The sequence below is a fragment of the Molothrus aeneus genome, chromosome 5, assembly GCF_037042795.1.
Source record: "Molothrus aeneus isolate 106 chromosome 5, BPBGC_Maene_1.0, whole genome shotgun sequence".
Classification (NCBI taxonomy): Eukaryota; Metazoa; Chordata; class Aves; order Passeriformes; family Icteridae; genus Molothrus; species Molothrus aeneus.
Genome location: NC_089650.1, coordinates 13,883,736 through 13,898,837, shown reverse-complemented (window position 1 = coordinate 13,898,837; position 15,102 = coordinate 13,883,736). Strand labels below are relative to the sequence as shown.

Here is a 15,102-nt window from a genome sequence, read left to right as displayed (position 1 = left end):
ACAGCAGTTACTTAATTTTCAGGGATATTTTCTTTGTTTTCTGCATTTCACATCTTTACAGCCTTTTGGGATAATTTACAAACTTTTGCTACACAAAAATAAGCCAGAGAAACTTCAAATTTTGTAAAAGGAAAAGAAAAAGACTCTCCTGAAATTGCTCAAAGCAAGGTCTTCTCAGAAAGATCAAATATTAAAAGTCTCATAGAGAGCTGGCAAACCTATGGTAAATATTTGAATCTGAGCCCTGTGGTCTAACAGACCCTGGATCTTTTAAACATGACAATTCTTTTTTCACAGGAAAAAAAAAGCTGTTTATGAGATATTCAGAGATTCTAGAAACTATGATTCTATAGCTCTCTCCCACTCTTTTAAAGGCCTGTACAGCTGGACTCATTCCTATGGACCCTAGATATCCTGACAAAAGATACAGGGGTGGGAAATGAACACCAAAACCCATCAAGGTGCCTTCAATTACAGATATCACACCCCATGCTCAGAATACATAGTGTTGTGCTGCCATGTAAAGATGGGATAGGAAAAGATTTGCTGAACAAATGTTCATTCTAAAGTGATGTCTCAACCCCCCCATCAAAAAGTTCCCTGCCATTTCCTGATACCACCCAGCTCTCATGTAGAGACTACAATGTCAATCTGTGTCCTTAAAAATTTTTCTCAGAATGTAAAATTTGTCCTACAGAAGAGAATAATATTTAAGAGCCTGTGATCATAGATGATGTCATAAATCATATATGTTACATAGAGATGTAGTGCCTGGATGAATTCTCTCTCTTTCAATATAAATCTAAATGCTCTGCATGAAATGTGTGGTTTAAGTATCCAGAATACCAAGTTTCTACACACACAACATATCAGGAATTATAGAGAGGCAAATTTTCCCCTTTCCGAACCAAGACATCTGCAAGCTGCCAGTGCTACAGCTTCCCTCTCCCAGCCTTTCTATTCCTGTGATGAGACTGCCTGAGCTCTGCCCACAGAGAGCCCAGGATCCATGCAGAATGAATTTTTCCCCTTCATTTTCCTCTAGAAGGGGCCTCTCCATTCTGTGCCCCAGTGCTCAGTCCCAGAGCTGCAGGCTGCTGCCTGGAAGTTGTGAAAACAGACAGCTTAGGGGCATTGTACACTCCTGAAACCTGAGCGTGCTCCTCAGTGTCATTACTCATCCAGGCAGCTTTTCTTTCCCCAGCCCTGTCGAACTTTCCTCCCTGAATCCTCAAGTGCTTCAAGGGCTGGAGAGCTGCCAGCCACCAGCTGCACAAGATCTTAAAGAAACCCAGACCCATTTTCATCATTTAGGAGAGCAAACAAATATATTTTTAAAAGAGCAAATTGAGCAGATTCAAAATAGAAGGGGGAAGTCCTGTGTCTCATTTCCCCTCCTCATTTCCCCTCCCTTATTTCCCCATTTCGCTGCATCCTTTGTTTTCATCCCCATAAGAAAAGGGAAGTATTTAGAAACCAATATGAAAATATAAGCAGAAAAATCAAGAAGATTTTGTGACATCAGGGAACTCAGAAGGGACAGTGATCCCTGCAAACCCAAGCACAGCTCAGCAGGGAACAGTGCAGCATGATGGAGCAAAGGGAGGGGTTTTGCTTCCTTAGCACCAGGGATCTGAAATTATCTAGAGGAAGTGGAATTTGGTTCTCCTTGGGGACAAGAAGCAGCACTTTTTGCAAGCTGCAAAATGAAATTATGGTTCATGTCCTAAGTTCCCAATTCCTGGGAAGAACAGCCCTATTCACGTTGTTACGAGGTTGAAAAGAGCAGAGAAGAAAAAGAACAAAGCAGAGAGATCTGTCACTGCAGCCTTCCCAGCCTCCCTTCCTTGCCAGCATTTTCTTTAGGGGAATGCAAGAGGGTACCTGAGCTTGTCTGCAATGAAGATCACCCTCCTTTCCAGCAGCAAGGAGGCAAAGACTCTGCTCAGGTGCCGCACGCTCAGGGAGGTGAACAAGGACTCAAAATCAACGTGCTCCAGCCTGGAGTCGAGGGGCCGCCGCAGCTCGATGACCTGGGGGGGACAAAAGGAACACAGCTGAGCTCCTGGTGCCACCCAGAGCGTGCCAAGCAAGGACCCAGCAGGTATTTTCAGAGCCAGCAGCCCTTACTGACTGCTGGTGAGCACCACAGAGCAGTAAGTCCTCAACCACAGTCCTTCCAAAGGCCTCCCATAAATCCTTCTTCCAGATGAAGAGAATCCAGAGTCCACTCCAATAGGCACAGCATGAGATCAACCACAAGTTCTTCCCACTGGACTGAGGACAGCGAGCTCTTCATAAGGAGGAAAACTAGTTTGTGTCCAGCTAGGAGTGGTTTTCAGGCTTTCTGGTATTCAGGCAGCAGATTGTCATGGAGCCTTTCAAATCTACACTCTGACTTTTACAGTTAGGATTTATTTATTTTTTACTGCAAGAATCTGGATGCCTAACCTCCTGACCATAAATTTTTTATATCAGTTACAGACAAGAGCAGCCTGTGGGTATTTTTCTTTGTTCATATCTACTTAAATAATGCCTGTCATAGCACCTTAGCACTTCATACTCCTTATCTTAGACAGATGCTTATCTAAATTGTTTTTGAAAGCCTCCAACACCACACATTTCATAAATCCCACAAGAAAATTACTCTAGTTCTGAACTACCCTCACCAACACCAAGCCTGCAGCTGAAACATGTCAGTGGCAAATTACTTCAATTACTTGTTGTCTTACTCTCAGTACACACTGAGAGCAACTGGTCACATTCCTCTCTGCAGGAAACTTCTTGTGTATTGAAAGGTTATCACGTGTCTTCCTTTGTCTTTTGTTTTCTATATTAAGTAAACAATTTTCTCAAGCTTTGCCTGTACTTTCTAGACCACTTAGTAAACAGAACTATCCTTCTGGGGCTTTCTCCTAGTGGGTGCATGTTTTGGAAAACAATACTCCAAAGAAAATACCATCAACACTGGAAAGCAGAAAATTTGCTTTCCTTTATTATTCATCCCTTCACTTGCTTTCACAATGAAGGATTTTGTCTCAATAATACCACACTGTTACTTTTGCTCACTTTATGGCCCATTGTACCACCAGATCCTTCTCTGAAGTACCGTTGCTCAGTCAGTTATTTTTCATGTTGTATTGGACTACTCCTTTCTTCCTCTCAGCATTTTGCTCTTGTCCATATTGAATTTCCCATCAGATTTTCCATTTACAGAATCACAGAATCATATAATCATTTAGACTGGAAAAGATCTCTAAGATCATTAAGTCCAGCTGATCACCACCATGACAACTAGACCACAGTGCCACATCCAGTCATTTCTTGAACACTTGAACATGTTTCTTGAATTCAGGGGAGTGGGGCACTTTGACTTTTAATCCCTTACTCTCCAAAGTGCCTGCCCCCATCCCAGTGCTGTACTGTGTAAATGTGGAGTTTATGCCATCAGTCTGATAATTAATGAACAGAATCCCAGACACAAACCAGCCACAACATTCTCACAGCACACCACTGGGACTTTGCTCCTCCAGCACATATTTTTAACCAGCTTTGCATGTTCTCTGCAGTAATGTCATTTAGTTGGGACTGTTTCCAGTTGGGTTAAGGAGAATGTCATCATGTAGTGCTCTGCTGAAAGCCTGCAGACACAAGTTTATCAACTTGCTCTCCTTCCTCCCTCTCACATTCAAAGCATACCAGGCCCTGCACCAAGTATGGCCAAAACTACCTTCAATTTGTCTCCCTCCATCCCCCCACAGCCCTTCAATGCCATGCCCTAAAGCTCTGTACTCTTAAAACCCTCCTGCTGTCCTCACACCACATTGTGTGAGATGCAACACAGATCCTCACCTCCACACTGTGAAAATGCCATTCTCAAAGGCTGCAACATTACCCTGGTGTGGTTTCAAGGATTTTCTGACCTGATCCACACAAACAGAGGTTCTGTATTAAGGGTGCTGGAGCACATTGTTCGAACCTGACATTAGGAAGTTAAGTGTGGTGTCCTTGAGCAGATCCAAGGTCATATGCTGCTGTCTGTGCCTCCTGGCCTCAAGGCCAATGTCCTGGTTCCTTTTGCTATATTAGGCTGTGTGCTTACATTCATTTTTACCATAGGATTTCCATTTTGATTCTGAGTCACTGAAGTCTCCATACCATCCCCTCTGGTGCCCTGTTTTACCCCCCAGCTTCCCCCCACAGCTGACAGATCATCTGTACTTGAAGATCCCCAGTGCTATGCCATGGCCCCAACTTTCAGTTGCTAGTCCTGCACCATTTGCTGGCCTGTCTCCCTTTCTCTAGGAAGTGTCTTTACCTCTGTTCCTGAGCCTGGCAAGAAGTTCTTGACTGTAATGGTCCTGCCCAGAGCTGGGAAAGGTGCCTCCATGACACTCCTCATGAGAGGCTGCACCAGGGCTGGAGAAATGCCCCGTCTCTTCTCAACCTCATCCAAAATCTGAAATAAAGGCATGAAGACACAAAAACATGCAAATCAGGAGGAGGGAGATAACACCAGGAATGAAGTGCACCAACATATATCTATGTCCTCTCCTTAATCCAGTATTGACAAGGAGCTGTGTATCACAAGAAAGAAGGCAAAAGGTGCAACTGAAGACCCTGGAGTTCTTTTATCAGAAGAAACATAACTCCAGTGAAAGCTGAAAATTTGCAAACTCCCCACTACACATTTTAACCTCTCTTGCATTCTGGAAGTTGTGCTGAAGGAAGTAGGCAAGAGCTGACAATCTAGTTTTCCTATTAACTGTGCTTTTGCTAGGTTCTGGAATTAGCATGTGGTTGCCTCACCAAATCTTTCAGATCCTTTCTTCAGCTATCAGCTTCCCTGATCCCCATTCATTCACGTGCTGGCTTCACTCTCAGGTCCCTCTTCACCTACAGCACAAATTCCCTCTCTTTCTCCCCCCTCACCTTAGAGAAGAGATTGAAGCATCCAAGGCGACTCACAATGCAGTAAACTTCTGGAAGACGCTTCCCTTTTCCACTGGGCTTTCAAGACAAACACAAACACACACACACACAAAAACCAAGGAAATGTCAGAGTTATAACTACTGCAAAGATAGAGTGACTGGTCTCTTAGTTGTCCATCTCACTGGCTGGCTCAGAAACTGGCAGGCATTTGACAGTATGGTGATGATGACAGCCTGGCTCAACCCTGGTACACCAGAAAGGGAGGAGAAATGGGCACATCCATAGTGTGGTCCCAGCTTACCTAAATCAAATGACAAAGGCAGAGATCTGATCTGATCTACAGAGACGACTCTGAACCTACAGGACCAGCACAGGTTTAGACAACTGTTTAATAGGTATCCAAACCTAAAGAGGATAAACCCTGTCTTCAGCTTCAGGGGTGAAACAACAGTCCATGGCCATGCTAAAGTGCTGGTGCAAGGAAAATGCAAGAGAGTTATGTCTGGAGTGGAGGATGGGACATAGAGAGGGACTTTGGCACTGAACAGAAGAGAGCAAATCTGCTCTGTTGCCGCTCTTTTCATTCCACACTGAAAGAGAAGAGCAGCAGCCTTCCACTTTCCAGAATGGGTGCCAGTAACACCAACCCCACAGAAGGCTGCACCACTAGGAAAAGGAAAAGACTCAGGGATAATTACCAGCAGCCTCCTACAATACCCAAATCGCCTGCTTCCATCTTCCCCCGTCAGGACAAATGAGAATGTCTCACTGCAGAAAGAGAAACCAGAAGGACAAGATACCCATCAGCCTCATTACCAGTCCCAGACATACAAATCCAATAAACCCCCACAATTTCTGAATTTCCTATACATCCCTCTCAGAGTTCTGCCCAATCTTCTATGGTAACAGCTCTTGCATTTAATTAGCTTGATACAGAAATCTGTTTCTCATGAGTCAGGATACAAAGTACAGTACTTACCTGGCAAATTGATGGATGGGGGCCCAGTCCTTTGCATCAGGGAAGCAAAACTGGGGAATAGCTTTCAACTGATCTTCTGCCTCACGCATGAATTTGAACGAGCGCTCAAGCTAGCAGAACAGAGAGAAGGAATGTTTCCAATTAGTCATGTGGGGATGGAATGACTTCAAATATTTTTCCTGTGACAAATGAAGAGGTGATGACAGAGGCTAAGCTTCTGCCTGGAAGATATTAAAATTTCTGTGATTTTGGCTCACCTAATCTTTAGATATCTCAAGGTAACTCTGTGCCCCCAATTCCACTAAGGCCTGTGTCTGCAGCACCTGCCTCTGCTATATTGTGCCTCTAATCTGGGACACACCTTCCAGCAAGGGGAAAGAGAACTGAAGTCTGAGGGGAGCTCTGGTCATATCCCATTTACAAACACTCTGTCACACTGGCTCTGTGTTTCTCCCATTCCTCCTTCCCCATTTTGAGCTAAGCTATCACTGAAAGCTGCTCCTTCTCTTTCAGAACATGTATCTTCTCCCAGCCATCAGTTATCTTTAGAGGAAAGGGTGAGAAAGGGAATAGCTACATAAAGTCATAGCCAAGGGCAGCAAAAGATCTAAATCAGCTGTTCTTCCAGGAGCGAGCAATACCATGACAATTCTCAGGCAGTGACTGAAGCCCTCCCACCATCTTCAGTGTCCCTCAATGCTGACACAGCAGAGGGTCACTGACACAACACGTGCTCAACAGAGAAGCTGCAGCTCCTCCAGCGATCCAAGTGCCGCACGCAACCCGAGACAGACCTTCAGTGGGAACTGCTGGGTGACCTCAGGGATGTAGGCAGCCCCAGCCTGCTTCTTGTGCAGCGACACTACGACAAAGTACTCGAAGAGCTGCCTCTCCTGGTACTCGATCAGGTCCCGCTCCAGGGTCTGGTAACGCGGCGCTTGCTTCAGCCGCGACTTCACGTGCACCAGGCGCTGGCTGTGAGCTGCAGGAACACACAGAGAGCCTGGCTTGCTCTGGCTCTGCACGGACTGAGGGATGAACCTGAAATCACCTCACTGCACTGGCTTTCTCAGTGGAAAGCTTCTTTTGGAAGCTGCACTATAAATATTGACAGAGATGGCCCATAATATCGTGCCATCACCCTGAAGAACTTTGGCAGCAGAAGGATTTCATGGATAGCTTTTACAGCCCAAGCTGAGATCCATGTAGGACATGATGCAACAGATAATGTCCAGCCACTCATCCTAGCACTCATTTATGCACTTTTCAAAGCCAGCACACTGAGGTGATTGACCACCTTTGTCCAGAGGAGGCTGTGGGCAGCAATCCCCAGGGTTTTACGAGACCAGCACCTGGGTCAGGCCAGGGCTGTGCTGTCTGAGTAATGCTGGGGACTCCCAGCTCCAGCACACAGGCTGGGCTGTAGGCCAGCAACAGAAAACATAAGAAAAGAGGTGCCAGTGAAAAATGCTGGCTCATGCCAGTTCTTCCTGTGCCTAAATTTAATCTCTCAGTGCCATGCATCTACAAGTTCACCAAGACAATGGGAAAATAAGCAAGCTGTAGCTGCAACACACACATGAGCCATGGGACAATAAACATTCCAGCATGGAAAGTAATGAAAAGTTGCCTGCTGAGAAGAGACCAGATGAAATTCCCTGAGACCACCCCCTGCTTCATTTTACAGTTGCATCCCAAATTAAATCTCCATGATGTCTCCCTTATCCCTGCTACAAAAGAAAGAAAGAATTAACTACAAGTAGAGACTCCAGCACATTCTCACAGCTTTGCTTTTTGGGAAGGTGGGTGGCAATGCAACTTGTTGATGGAAACAACCACCGCAGAGATGCTATAGGAACTCCAATTCATAAGAAATCTACTTGGGAGACAGGACTTCCTGAGAGATGGGATATACTTGTTCATCTTTTGTCCAGTAAAGTTGTGCCACTCACGGACTATTCCAGACAATGAAATTTAAGGCAATCTTGAGGTGCCTCTCAAATCAGAAAGTGTAACAAACCCTGAGCAGTTAAGGCCCTGGAAAGATGGCTTAGAGTTCTTTTTCTTGTCACCTACTATGTTATTTGCTCTAGGGCTGTAAAGCTTTCAGAAGTGCTTTCTGTTGCATCAGGGATTTAAAAGGAGCAGTGTCACAGCAATGCTGAGTGCTTCTGAAAAGCTTGCTTAAGATCTGCACTGTTTATATTCTAAAGATACCAGAATTTTACTGCTGTCATCATGGCAGAGTTTGTCTTTCAAGATTTTTCCTTTCTGAGGGTCACCACTTCCAGCTCTGCCATCCAACCTCATGATTTACTGTGTCTCAGATTATGTACAGTGACTTGCATGCAGAGGCACCTGGCTGGTGTGGTTGATGTGTTACACAAAATGTACAAAGTCCCAAATACAAGAGACTTACTAAATCATCTCACTTCCTATTTAAAAATAGGGAAGTCAACAGTTCAACAAGGCATAAAGCAGAATAAAGCTGTAGTTAGAGCAAACAGCAAGTGCCAGAGCTCCTGTTCACACTTATGCAGACTTGCATAGTCACTTAGGCCCAGGTCTGGATCTGGATATTGTCCAGAGCCCAGTGCTGTTGGATTTGAGGTGACTTCATATGATCTCCATCATCCTCTCTCCAGGGAGTTCTGAGCTGCAGTTACAGAGAAACACAGGATGATGCACATGATTCACTATGGCAACCAGCAGCAGGCAAGAGTTCAAGTCTTCCTGGCCACATCTACACTGCCTGTCTCAGCTAAATGTGAACATGCTCTGTATTTTCACAACATTTCAGGAGGGCTGTGAATATAATTTCTGCACCATCCAGGTGCAAACCCTCTCTCCTGTCTCCAGCCTAGCCTTAGAACCTGTCAAAAGGTAGGCACTGGCAGCAATTTTCAGCTTGCTCTTGCTAACATAGCAATACAGATAAAAGATTTCAATGCAGATGAAAGCAAGAGCATACAGTAGTTCTTGGGTGGGAAGCTGTGCTCACAAGAGGGAATTCAGCCTGAGCTTTCACTTCTAAATCCTGCAGGAGGGTGAGAATGAGCACTCCCACTCACAATGCATGGTGGCTGACACAGCTCATTGCCTGTCTTTTCAGCTTGGAACTGAACTGACCTGCTATCCAGATCTGATGTGCATGTGAGTCAGGAAACTTTGGAATGTGAGGGAGTTTCCATCTTGCATTCTAACTCTGCCAGGATTTTAAATGTGCCCCACAAATTCCCAAAAGACAGCAACATCCCCAGAATGTGCAGGGGCTAATTACCAGTACAAGGTTTCAGGAGAGTATTTTGGAGACCAGTACACCAAATAATCCTACAAGAGTGAAGAAAGAAATGTAGTGCTTTATCCCAAACCAGCCAGTTCAGGAGAGTTTAACCAGCAATAAATCACATAGTGCCACTCTGTTTTCCTAGCTAGGCAGTCTGGCTGGTGGCTTTTCTCCCACAATAAGCATGTGCTGAGGTGTCTGGACATCCAGTGCCATGCAACACTGCTTCTGCCAGTCTGGTCACACATTTCGGACTCTGCAATTAGAGAAATCTCACTGTATTTCCTCAGTGTCCAATACTCCTCTTGGAAAGTCAGGCAACAAGGAGCTTTGATGGGAGCTGGAAGAGATGTTTGGTTTGGGCTCCTGTAGCCCTCTGCCCATGGATTTTCTCCTGCAGCGTTGAGATCTCCATGTTCTCCTGTGTTCCATGCAGAAACAAGGTCCTTCTCCAAAGGTAGGACACAGAGGAGAGATCCTGTCCTAGGAGCTCAGAGCAGAGTTCATCAGGAGCCATTTGCTCTCTCCACACATTTGCCTTACCTTTCAGCTTCTCTTCAGTGTCACTGTCTGATTCACTGTTTTCATCTGTAACTAGGAAAAAAAAAAAAGAAAGTAAGGGGAAGATGAATTAAGGAAAGTCTATTTATAGCCGTGCATTTCTTATCACTGGCATGAGAAAGCTGGGACTGGCAACTTCAGGGGGAAGCAGTTTAGGTTCCAAGGGTCTTGTTCTTTCAAGGGTGCACATACCCACACATATTCAGCTTACCAGCTCTGGTATCTTCCCATTCATTCAGGGATAAAACACCCAAACCAACATCAAAATCAATTTTGCACAGCCAGAAGAGTTGCACAAAGAATAAAATGCCAGAACAGTATTTTATTCAAATCTGTATAAGCACAACACTAAGGTAAAATACTCATTAATATGCAGTAATTTCTGGGACATGGGATAAAACCAAGAAAAGAAAGAAACAAACAAAAAAAATTGTCAGGCTGAATCAGATTCAAGGTCTATATTGTCCAATGATCTATTTCTCTGAATGATGCTATAGGCAGGGGTACAAAAAGTCTGGGATGCTTTCCCTGAAAGTTCATATAAACATTCTCTTCCACCCTGTGGCTGTCTATGCTTTATGAAATAGGATAAACAGTAACAAATAATTGTGGGAAACAAATAGAGGTGGTCACCTTCTGCTGGATATTAAAGTGTTTTGGAAAAACATCCTGTGTTGGAAAGACATAATCTTAATTTTTATTGAGATGAGATGCTTAAAAGCAATTTCTCTGAAGTGTCTGAATGCTTTGGGCAAGTTGTTAATTGACAGTGGGAGGCTGAAAGTCTCAATCCTGCTATGATGGAGATGGTCTTACAGTCAATTGCAGAAACCCGGATTCCCAACTGAGGCTATTTGTTTATTGGGATGGTGAAAGAACCAGGGCTGTTCCAAAATCTCCTGTCTTCCATTGGACAGTTCACTGAAGTGACACATTCCCACAAAATATTTTGAACTCAACAAATCAGAGTTTTTGGACAGAACATTCCTCTCCATAGCTTCCAGCATGTTCCAGAAATAAACATCAAAAAGAGGGGACATGTTTGGGGTGACCTATAAGGTTATCATGCAAAGCCATGGACTGAAAATGAAGCAAGAAAAACAGAAAACTTCCATTTTAACCAAAGGGCAGAGGAACAGCCCTTATCTTACAAAAAAAAAAAAAAAAAAGGGGGAAAAGTGGAAATCCCAACTCAACCTTAGTCTGGACTGGATGAAGCGCTAGAAAGGGTCACATAAACCACTAAGGCAGTCTAAAGTCCAGAGCAGGTCCTCAGAAAGTCTTAGAGGAATGATGATGTGAAGCTCCTTTACCTTTCCCTGAATTGCTCTCTGTAGACTGTGACAGTCTCTTGACACGTTTCTTTCCCCTCCGTGCCTCGTAAATGGCATTGATTTTCAACACCAGCTGCTCAGCAAACACACAAACAAACAAGGTTAACTTCTTCCCCAGGCAAGAAACTGAGTTAGAATTTTATGCAAAGTGCTCTTTATCCCAACCTTGGCCATAGTGAAACTGTTCCCTTGATGGTGCAGGAGGCACAATTCCCAGGATCTATGCTGTGCTGCCCATGCTCACTCTGGTACAGCAGAGCCCAGGGGAACAAACCCTGCTGAAAGGCCACACCTGAATGCACTTCCACACTGTGCAGCTGTATCAGCTACACAGAGTCCACCTCTCCATACTCCATGGCAGCACCAGAGGGTCCCTTGGCAACCTGTGCTGGTCTGCAGGGTTGGAAGCAGAAAACTGGCTGGAGGATGACTGAAGAAATTGAGAAGGATGGAGGCCAGTGATACTGAAATATTTTACACCAGTGGTTTCCTTTGCAAATCCTGTAACCCCTGTGCTCCCAGCTGGTCAAGAGAGAGGATGTATCAGTGTTGGGCAGTGCTGGGTTCAGTGGCTCATTCAGTGCCTCTGGTCTCCCTGTCCATTCCTGAAGGGGAGGGGAATTGCAGCAGAGCCATGCCAGGCTTCCTGCCTGAGCAGACCTGCCTCCTTCTCAAGGTGCCAGGCAGGAGCAGTGGGATATGGCCACAGCATTCAGATTTATTCCATAAATAATTGGAATAAAGTCAGATTCCAGATTTACATCCACACATGTCTTGTGAGCTCAAGGTAAGACAGGCCCACCACCTACTTGGTCAGGCAACTTTGAACACAAATACAGAAGTGGGAGGCAGGATGCTCTGATGTGGAAGTGCAGCCTTCACCCAGATGCCCAGCTCAAGCCTCAGGTGATGCTGCCCTTGACAAGCAAACCTCAGTTCTGACCTGGCTCTGCAAGACTGCTCAGTGGCACTGTGGGGTAAACAAACACTTGGAATCCTCTCTTCAATTGACATAAAAGTATGTGTGAACACACAGACAGAGCTCAAGCCCATGCACAGATGTGAAGACATACTGGGAAAGAAGCCCTAAATATTTGCAGTCTTTGGCTCATTCCTGAAAGGCTGAGGCACACAGAGGGGGCATTCAAAAATCAGATATGCAAACATGAACACAGATCTGGCAACCAGGAAACAAAGAAGATACACAAACACATCCCTTTTTCCCCAAATGCAAACTGTGGGTTTGGAAAAAAATCACCACAGACTGTCCCTGGTAGCCTCTGCTTGTCCTGCAAAGACCGGGATAAGCAACTGTGTTTTTATAACTGTGTTTTTGAAACATTCAATAGATAGACTGCTGCCAAACCTCATTTGGATTGAATACACATCCTGCCAGATCTGAAAGAAAATAAAATTTAAATGGAGTAATGCTGTATCCAAGTAAGAAATAGGAAGTGTTGCTGCCGAAAATGCTCATAACTGCAGAGAAGTCCTTTTTTCACCCAATTGTCATTATGTTCGTTGCTCACCTCAGTCACACCTTAAATTATAAACAGCCAGTGCATCAATCAGAACAAGCAAAGAACAATAGATTTCCAGGAGGAAACAAACACACAACACACAGACAATTTCTGACTGTCCCATCCAGGAAGCACAGAAGGAAGTACGATGGGGTACATCTTCTGCAAAATATGAACTGCTTCTTTCCTCTCTGACATACTTCAATTTCTATCCCAAAATTACAATGCTTTTTTTTTTTCTTATTATGAAACCTCAGATGGAAAAATAACTTCTTTGAAAGGTGCAGACATGTTTGTGTGTCTTCTCCTTCAGGCAGAAAGGGGGTTAAGCAAAAGTCAAGTCAACAGCCGGGACAGCAGCTACCTTGCAGAAATGCCACACACTGGAAACTAAAGAAAACCTGGTCTCATACTCACATTCCTGCCTGGAAGAAGCCAAACAAAAAAGCCAAAGCCCTAAACTTACCTTGGGAATCTTCCTTCTCCTCTTGCCATTCTGAGAGTCTCCCAAGGAGAAGAAGGTGTCATCTGGACTGCTGGGGGTTGAGGGAGGGCTGACCTTGGATGGTGAGCCAGTCCCATCCCGGCTCAGTTTCCGTATGTCCGGCAGTTTGAAACTCCGCCGCTCCGAGTTTTGCCGGAAAAACGTGGGTTTGGAAAGCAACTGGAAATGGAGGAGAAGGAATCAATGACCACAGAACCTCATGGGTCTTTACTCCATTGCTTACACTTCATATCAGTAAATCCAGCCACAGCACTCAGTTGTCAAAACAGCCTGAGAGTGCCCACAGATTTGTGCACATGCAAGAAACCATGCAGCTGCCAGGCTACATCTTGGCCAGCAATTTAACCAGCCCAATTCATTCCAGAACAGAACACAAGCTCAGGGGTTGGCCAAGACGGTCTTGCTCCAGTGTGGAAGAAAATCTCCCAGGATTTGGGTAATCCAGAGGCTGGGCTTGTAAACAGGACAAGACTAACCAACCAACCACAGGCATTTGGGATAAGGAGCAGCTAGCCAGGAGGGACAGAGAAACAGTGAGAGCAGGCAAAAAGCACTGTCAGTATGGCTGCCTTTGACAGGAGCCAGAATCAGATAGTTCAAAGGGTACAAGAGATGTTGTTAGACAATTATGGAGACTGATTTCCTCCTAAACTCATTAGCAAGTTTGGTGGGAGTACAACAGAAGATGTTTAAGTAGCAGAGTGAAGTCCCTAAAGTCTCTGACCAAAAATAGAAGTAGGAAGCTAAGCTCCAGATAAAGAAGGGGCAAACTACTTTTCACCAGAAAGATGCTCAATAACAACACTTTTTATCTTCTCCTACAGAATTCCCCAGTAGTTCTGACAAGGTAAATTGCACCTTTTGTGGGAAGAGTATCTGCACTGCCAGAGGATGTATCTGGCTCTAAGAAGTGTGGGAGAGAGTTATCCAGCCTAATTCTGAACAATTCATAGCAGCACTGTGCCTGTAGCTGAGGCAGCACCACAATCTGATTCCACCAGCAGACACACTCAGCAGTTATTAGTCACACCAATTAATCCATTCAAGTTAGCTCAGGTGTCTCTGGATTTGGCAGAAGATGCTCAGGTCACAAAAATATTTGCCACCTACAGAGAAGTCATGTAAAAATGAGGCTGTAAGGAGTCTTTGCACTGAAGAATCCCATTCTGCAGCAGGGATATGAGCTGCTACATCTATAGTAGTCCTGAAAGTCTGTCCAGAGCCATTCCCCATCACTGCAGCCTGGCCAGGCTCTCCGCAGGATGAATGCTGCAGCTGCAAACCCATCAGCTGCCAAGAGAGCTGCAGCATTTCTTTTCTGACTGATGCAGATCAGGGCTTTTAGACACCAAAGCACAGCAGAGTAACACAATGACTCCTGTTCAGCTCTCCTGCTGGAACAGTATCTCTGGTGAAAGGCATTCCTGTGCAGCACTGCAGCCCCCTTTCCACAGCACATGTGGGAAATCTGGGTGCATGGGTGACTGCAAATCTCTGAGGGAGATCAGCCTCATCCCAACACTGACACACGTGGCCTCTTGCTGCTCTAGACCTATCTAGCAACAAGGAGAATGGATTGGGAACCACAGAACAATTTTCACTGAATTATCCAAAGACACCTTAGTTGCTGATTAAGCTGGTTGGAAAAGAGCAGCATGTCAAGGAACGCTGCACATAAAACTTCTGAAAATGTTGGATAACAGCTCTAATCATAGGTGTTACTTGGAAAGCATGAGAAAACCCTTTGGCCAGGAAAGCTGTGTTTAGATCCCTGCTATCCACTCTGGACCCATTTATTGCCAAGATGACTTTGGCTGTCATCCCTGCTATCCTAGCTTGGATTATCTAAACTGGCAACATGAATCAACCAAAGCAGCTTGGGAGGCTGAGAGAGCAGGGCTGCCCTTGGTAAACCCTGAGCTCTGAGCAGGAGGTGCCAATCAAAGCTTTACCTCTTCTTTTGCTTCCATGGACAAGGAGGAAA

At 45.0% G+C, this 15,102-nt stretch overlaps 1 protein-coding gene across 2 annotated transcripts in view; it reads right to left on the bottom strand.

The window, feature by feature from the left end:
* Positions 1–15,102, bottom strand: part of DENND2A (DENN domain containing 2A) — a 58,107-nt gene that overhangs the window by 11,832 nt on the left and 31,173 nt on the right. For both annotated transcript variants that reach the window (XM_066549593.1, XM_066549594.1), the window contains 9 exons: positions 13,080–13,277; positions 11,073–11,166; positions 9,742–9,792; positions 6,707–6,894; positions 5,913–6,022; positions 5,632–5,701; positions 4,933–5,010; positions 4,319–4,459; positions 1,885–2,033 (listed from right to left, as the gene is read on the bottom strand). In XM_066549593.1, coding sequence (XP_066405690.1) covers positions 1,885–2,033; positions 4,319–4,459; positions 4,933–5,010; positions 5,632–5,701; positions 5,913–6,022; positions 6,707–6,894; positions 9,742–9,792; positions 11,073–11,166; positions 13,080–13,277 — 1,079 coding nt within the window. The remainder of the gene's footprint in view (positions 1–1,884; positions 2,034–4,318; positions 4,460–4,932; positions 5,011–5,631; positions 5,702–5,912; positions 6,023–6,706; positions 6,895–9,741; positions 9,793–11,072; positions 11,167–13,079; positions 13,278–15,102) is intronic.